The sequence below is a fragment of the Gavialis gangeticus genome, unplaced genomic scaffold (genome assembly GCF_001723915.1).
Source record: "Gavialis gangeticus isolate Ggan-Ray unplaced genomic scaffold, GavGan_comp1, whole genome shotgun sequence".
In the NCBI taxonomy this organism is placed as follows: Eukaryota; Metazoa; Chordata; order Crocodylia; family Gavialidae; genus Gavialis; species Gavialis gangeticus.
Window position 1 is genome coordinate 20,487,894 of NW_017729033.1, and position 7,338 is coordinate 20,495,231.

At 41.5% G+C, this 7,338-nt stretch overlaps 1 protein-coding gene across 2 annotated transcripts in view; it reads left to right on the top strand.

Annotated features, from left to right (window-relative positions):
- Positions 1 to 7,338, top strand: part of CFAP99 (cilia and flagella associated protein 99) — a 151,367-nt gene that overhangs the window by 1,383 nt on the left and 142,646 nt on the right. For both annotated transcript variants that reach the window (XM_019526492.1, XM_019526491.1), the window contains exon 2: positions 4,462 to 4,589. In XM_019526492.1, coding sequence (XP_019382037.1) covers positions 4,470 to 4,589 — 120 coding nt within the window. In that variant the 5' untranslated portion in view covers positions 4,462 to 4,469. The remainder of the gene's footprint in view (positions 1 to 4,461; positions 4,590 to 7,338) is intronic.

Here is a 7,338-nt window from a genome sequence, read left to right on the forward strand (position 1 = left end):
CCTGTCCCCCCCCACCCCCCCAGTGCTGTGGATGGCACTTCCCCACCTCTCACAGGAGGCTGCTGTGCAGCCCAGCCCCACATGCGGGTAGCTCTTCCCCCAATCCTTCCCTAGATGAGGGCAAGGGGTGGTCTCTGCTGCAGGGCAGATTGCAAAGGGCAGGACTGGTGCAGGCAGGTGCTCACCCAAGCGTGGCAGGGGGAGCAGGGCAAGCCCAGACATCAGAAAACGATGCCTAAGTGGAAATGGCACAATTGTCCTGGCCCCCAGGTTCTGCTGGGAAGGGCGGCAGGTATGTAAACTTACACATACGTGCGTATACATAAACTTACATGCGTATGTACGTGCACACTCACAAATACATAAACAAACCGCCAATCTGCAGACTGCATGTCTTCAAGGGGTTAAATTGTAGCCCCCCCCAGGATTCCTGACTGGCCACTGTTCCCCACCACAAGTCTATAGCGCCCCCCCCTCCCCGCTCTCTACCAGGTGGCAGGGCTGCGTGATGCAGTTAAGGCCAGGGCCAAGTGGGCACAGCAGGGTAGGGCGAGGTGGAGGGGCATCCACACAGCACGCAGCCTGGGGACCTGTGGCTCCCCATTGGTGTGACCCCCAGGGTTCGAATTACAAGAGAGCTCAGGCAGGCTGAACCCCCCCATAAGAAACTAGATCCCCCCATAAGATTTGAAATCATAACCTGGGGGGTCTCCGTTTTTATTAGCCTTTTACAAAGACTGTGATGGGCAGCCCAATTTTTTTTGTAGATCCCCACCCCACCCCAAGAGTCAAGGTGTAATTCGAACCCTGGTAGTCCCCACCACTTAAACCAGGGATGGGCAGTTATTTGGGCCTGAGTGCCATTTCAGGATTTTTATGAACAGCTGCAGGTCAGCCCCTGCCCTCTGCCAGTAGCTCACCAAAACTCTCAAAATGGCTGTGCCACAGGCCTTGCACTGTCACCACCCCGTGATCCCACCCTATGAGCCCCTCTCGTCACCTGTCCTGTTCCTGGATGCTGCTCCCAGCTGCCCATGGCGCCATCCCATCCACTTAGCTATGTGCCATACCTGCATACATCCTGCTTCTGCTGGTGGGTGTGGAGCAGACAGGAGGGAGTGCCTGGCAGTGGAGCCAGGTCTGGCAGTGGTGGCAGCTGGAAGGAGCCACTGCCTTTGTGTGGGCTACCAGGAAATGAGTCTGGCCACCATGCCACCCCAGCACCACTGTGCACCCAGGGGTGGTGAGACTGGCCACACGTGCCACAGCTTGGGCTGCCCCCCATACCTAGGCTGGAACCTGCTAAGGGACCTGCTGCAGGCTGGACAAAATCCCTTTGCTGGCCAGATTCAGCCCATGGGTCGTATTGTGCCTGCCCTTGGTTGGCTATCAACATTTTAAGTTGAGGGTTGCTCGAAGTAGCCCCTCTTGCCTGCATGTATAAGCATACATTGTGGACAGACAAAACACAGAGAAGGTGTGAGTATGAACATCATCGGAGAAAAATACTAAGTGTGCTGTGTAGACCAAACCAGTGTCACAGCTGATGAGATGTCTACAAAATAACAGAAAAAATGAGTGGACTAAACATCTGACAGTTTGTAACAGTCTATGATAGTCTGGGTGTTTTGGAGAGCAGTATGCAGCAGGCAGGACAGCTGGACTTTGTTCCTGGCTCTGCCACTGGTGGTTGGGACCTTGGATGAGTTACAAATCCCATGGTTTACCCATTTATAACCGGGAAGAATAAAACTTGGTTGCCACAGGGTAGGTTGTATAAGGGATAATCAGTTGAAAAGGTTGCAAGATAATCAGAAAAAAATCATCAAGGCATACTGTGTTAAGCTTATATAACATGGAAATACATTAAAATACATGGATATTAGAATGTATGGTAATATGCATTCAGCATATAAAGCCCCTATTAAAATAACTTCTCTTGTGGTAAGAGAAAGGTCAGCATGAATGCATTTCCAGCTAAAGTCAGGCTGCCATAAAGGAGGAAAACATTGCTAAGAGGAGCCATGTCTGAGCTTCTTCCCCACTCCACTGATCATGGCCTTGAAGTGCTGTGTTCAAACAGGTGGAAGAAATCCCATGGCAAATGGCAGTACTACAGTATAGCCATATTTCCTATCTAGACATTTTTGTTTCTTTTTGAGAGGTACACTTGAGATAAACACTTAAGCCTAATTCAGTCTTTCTATAAGAAGGTGTAGTTCTGCTGGAGTAAATGCAGTTGTAGACTTCAAGGCTTAGAAACAAAACATAGGAGTAGAGGGGTACTCCTGGACCACTGAACCCAATCTCCTGCTGTTGTAGGCAACCATATCATATAATCCTTTTCATAAACTGATAAAGCCCTATCTAGGTCAGGTTTATAACTTGTAATTGAAATGCTAGCTCTGTTGGTGAAGGGCGCCTCTGTTCACAATTTTTTTAATCTCTGGATTAGAAAATACACAGGTTAGATAAACATTTGTGCAGGTTAGACAAAGATTTGTCTAGAACGATTAGATAGGGATGATCCTGTCTTGGGCATGGGGTTGGAATAGATGACCTCCCAAGGTCCCTTCCAGCCCTATTTTTCTCTGATTCAGCGGTACTCCCTGGTTACACTATTTAGATTGAAGGATACCAAATCAACAACCTAAGGATTTTACTTCTAACTTTTAAAATTTCCCTCAAACTTACTGTGAATTTGATTTTGCTTTATTTGGTTGAAACCAGCATCAAGAATGAATGCAATCTGAGTCACTTGCACAGGCCTTATTTTAAAAAAATGACAAAGGTAATTTAAATATAGGCATCTATTTATCTGTTGCTGTTAAGTGTTTTCCATTCCCTAGTACCTGTGCAAGGATTCAGACAGTCCTACCAGTATCATTTTCCTATTTTAAGGGGTTTCATTCTTTCTAGTGATAAGTGACCCTCAAACTATTCAGAGCCAGGGCCCAACCCAGCTCCCACAACAGCTGATGCAAAGAACTTGGACTAAGCAAAGAAACAATTACTTTACCTTACGAAAATTTCTAAAGACTTCCCCAAGCCTTGGCTGGCAGGTCAGCAGAGACTGTACCCTACAAAAGAGTGCAGAAAGGGAAGGCACTGTCCCTGGAGCAGAATACCTAATTCTTTATCCATGGCAAAACAGCTCTGCAGCACTATTCATTCTGAACTGTCCCATGACATAGCCTAGCCTTATATTCTTGAATAAATCTCCTCAGAAACCTTCTTGTTAGCAGCTGGATCTTGATCACGTCTGTTAACTATATGCTTATATTGAACATAATCACACACAAAGTCATTTTCCTTTAAACACTTGGAGATTAGTATTTAAAAGTGCTGTTATGGCAATTATAGCAGAGTGTGGTGGTGCTGGAATGCAGGATGCAGGAACATGATACCAAGTGTTGTAACAATAGGAGAAAAGTTATCTTTATTATATTGGGATTAAGTCATCTTGATCAAATGTTCTTTTTTAACAGCAGTGTATGGTAGTCTGTTGAATTTAAGTTTGGTTTATGCATAGATTTTATTTTCACTGTGGAAAGTTAAATTGCTAGTTTTTGTTCACACAAGCAGATTAATTATTTCAGATACTGAACATTATAATTCTTTGTATAATGTTTGTTTTAATGACAACAAAAATGCATGTATACAAACCAAAGAGTTTTAAATGGAGTTTTAAAGACTAGATAGCCAATTCTGTAAACCTTTACTCCCATGAGAGAGAATAATTGTAATGAGGGATGTCATTAAACCACATCAGGCAGAGAACTGTCCTTTGCTGTGATGTGTAAGAAAAGTTGACAACAGTTAGGCTGGCATCATAACCCAGCAGCAGCCTATCATGGTGAACAATCCTTTCCCATACCCCCAACTGGCTGTAGTCATTTATTGTCTCATCCTTTTCTTAGGTTGTAAGCTAAGATTGGCACATGACTAGTGCACTATAGTAATACAAATAATCAAAAGCGCCAAATAATAATCAAGGTACAACAACAGTACGAAGTCTTCTCTGTACTTTTCCTAATAAAGCGATTACAGCTGAAATATTGCCTGTATTTACTTCTTGGCTCAGGAGTTCAGGGGTTATATGAGCAAAAAATTGGTCCTTGTAGCATGCATATTAGAATCAATGATTCCCTCTCATATGTACTTTACATCTATTCAAACCCACAACATCAAAATGAAACTATTTAAAATAGTGGCCTCACGATCTTTACAGATACATTGTCCAAATAAGGAAGATGTTATTGTTTGCAGTTTAGTTTTTTATAATACCAATGTTTCTATTGTCTTCTCATTTCTTCCATTAGCCCTTCTGGTTGGGCTGTTGCAACTGTGAAAGGCTGACCTGACTGTTCTCATTTGTTATTGCAGCATATAAGCCTATCAACATATGTTATGCTGCAACTGAAGGAGGCATGAAAATTTAATGATTTGCTTTATTTATAGGACTCTGCATGGTGAAGATGCCCAACCATGGAAAACACATTGAAATGGTGGTCCAGCAGCTTAACAAATTTAATCCTGAAAATCAGAGTATGGATCATTTCTTGGATGAGTCGACTAAGGTTTTGCAGGTACATTAAGGGCCAATTTGCCTTATATGACTTTCAGAGTTCTAGTGCAAGTGTGCAAAAGAAAGTTCTTTTGTTCTAATGCAACTTTTTGAAATGCATGGAATTTTCTTACGTATTTTATAATGTTCACCTCTAATGAGGGTGACTAGATCTTCAAACCCCAAACTAGGGCAACTGTCTTAAAGATATCACTAGTTTCAAGGAGCTGAGGGTCAGAGGGTTTGGACGAAATGTTACTTTGGATGTTAAATGATGATAGATTGTATTTTATGCTCCTGGAGCTGAAGATGATACTAGTGGTTGAGGGGTAGTGAAATGAGATTTGTGTGACTGAAAGACTAAGTGAAAAGAGAGGACTGCTTGTGTGAGAGGGATGATGATTGACAGATTAAGTCGCATGGGACAGTTTCATGGTCAGGAGCATCTGGCATGTCGTCTTGGGTTGCAATGAGAACTTGGTGGATATACCTATCTACCACTTTCCTGACTATTCTGATCTAGACTTCTTTTGTAAATCTCTGGCTCCCATTCTCAATACTGCTTCCATGTTGGGCAAAATGTGCCACCTGCCAGACAGCCTTCTACTTCCCTATTGTTCTGCCTCAGGTTGCAGATTGTACATCTGCTTCAGATTGCATGCCCTCACAGGAAGGGAAGAGGATCAAACAGCATAGAGAAGAAGGTAAGGTTTGGTTGTCACCAAATTTACAGAGGTGTATTATATGACACAGGGTACAGAGCTATGGCAATCATGTTCAAGGAACACTGAGAATAAGTCTACTAGGTAAGTACAACTCAAAGTTAGTTTTGTTTGTCTCTTCATTTGACTACTTAAATATTCAAATGCCTAGTTTCCTAACCCTAGATGTGCTCTGGCATAGGGGCCAAAATTTCCACTGCTAGGCTTGCCATGAGTATTGCAGCAAGCTCATTTTAGCAGTCTGGGTGGTAGACATCATGAGACAAATTGTGCTTTTATTTACACCCGAAGAGGTCCATTTCAAATCACTGCCATGAAGTTATACCACTGTAATTGAGAACAGATTTTGGCACTGAACTCTTTTCAAGGCATTTACTTCACCTGTGAAATATGTGGTCTCAGATTAATTTTGATGGTAAGCTTCACTTGAGTAACATTAGCTGTTTTCTTCACATATCCAAGAGTAATGCAGTTTAAATTATCTAATCACTACTTTGAAGGAGTTTAAAGAGGCTGGAAGGTGTCTGTCAACACCAGTGTATAGCTGTTCATACTGATTTAATATCCAGATTATTGTTTCTTAACTCAGAACTTGAGGGACAAAGATAAAAGATGCATCAGCCTCCTTCATGGAAAAAAAATCTTAACACTTCCTGACAAACTGTTCTAATGGGGAGGATGGTTAAAACTAAGGGTACAGCAAAAGTCACTCTGATTTTCCTGTCTATATCCTCCCTTTTGTGCACTCTAATTTCCCCCTTCCCCATTAGTACTTCAGCTGTCATCTTGTCCCAAAAATAAGATTCATTTTTATATTTAAATACCCCCCCCAAAAAAAAAACACCCCTCTCACCGCCTAGGATGCGTCACCATAGAATCAATGCCTTTGATTACTCACTCCTCAAGAAAAGCTTCCTTGACTTCCATTCTTTTCTTTCCTCTCATTTTGCATAATAGGGCTGTGACAAGTAAGAAAAAAAAAGTATTGCTAGCTCCCACATATATGATTTCCCCCTGCTCTTATGTTACTTGCCACTGGTACTATTTTATCCATGTCATATAATTCATAAAAATCAGGATTCAAATCTCTCCTGCTTTATTTTCAGTTAACCCCAAATTGATATTGTACAAGCTCTTTCATTACAAATACATTCTTCTTACAAGTCAGCATTTAAAGCTTCTGACTGCTATAATAAGAACTGGTGGAAATCTTACTATATTTTTAGTTTCCTAGTCTCTCTGGATGTCTTTGTTGCCAGATATCTTTACTAGGGAAGGAGTGTGGTAAAGATTGGCAGGCAGAAAAACAATAAATTGCTGAGTGCCTGTTGGCAAGTCACATAATTTCTTTGTGTGTCAGTTTACTCACACTGGGCACAGAAATACTCAAAGAATAAGTCTAGTAGGTAGGTACAGCTTGTTGATTCTAATGGAAGTGACAATCTCAACAGAAGATTAGACCATTCAAAATTCTACAAAATTAATATAGAACAGACCACATTTTGGAATCAGTTATTCAAATGGAATCCAGAACAGCTCAATTTACCTTAAGATTGTTATTCCAGATTTATAGTGGTAGGTCTGGGAACAGCATTTGGCCCTGTATTTGTAATGTACTTGTACAATACTGCTGGTACAAACACAATTTTTCCTGGTTTAATTATTTGCTTCTACTTTATATTTCATTGTATTATTCTGCAGTGTACTAGGAAATGCAGAATGTGAAGTATGCCTTTATTAGATTTACTGATTTCTACCATATATTCTGGAATCAATGTCATTGCACCAACTTTGCTTTGATAACGATTTAGCCTTGCATCAGCACCTGGAAACAGTCTTCTAGGAATCATTATTATTATTATAGTACTTCATAGTACTTATGAACCTTAAGTGTGGGTGAGGACTTCATTCTTCTAGGTACTGTAGTAACAAAACAAAGACCATCCATGTCCCAAACTATCAACAATCTAAGTATAAAATAAGCGACAACAGATGGATACAGATAGAAAATACTGAAACAGTAGATCACTATATCAGCCTGATAAACAG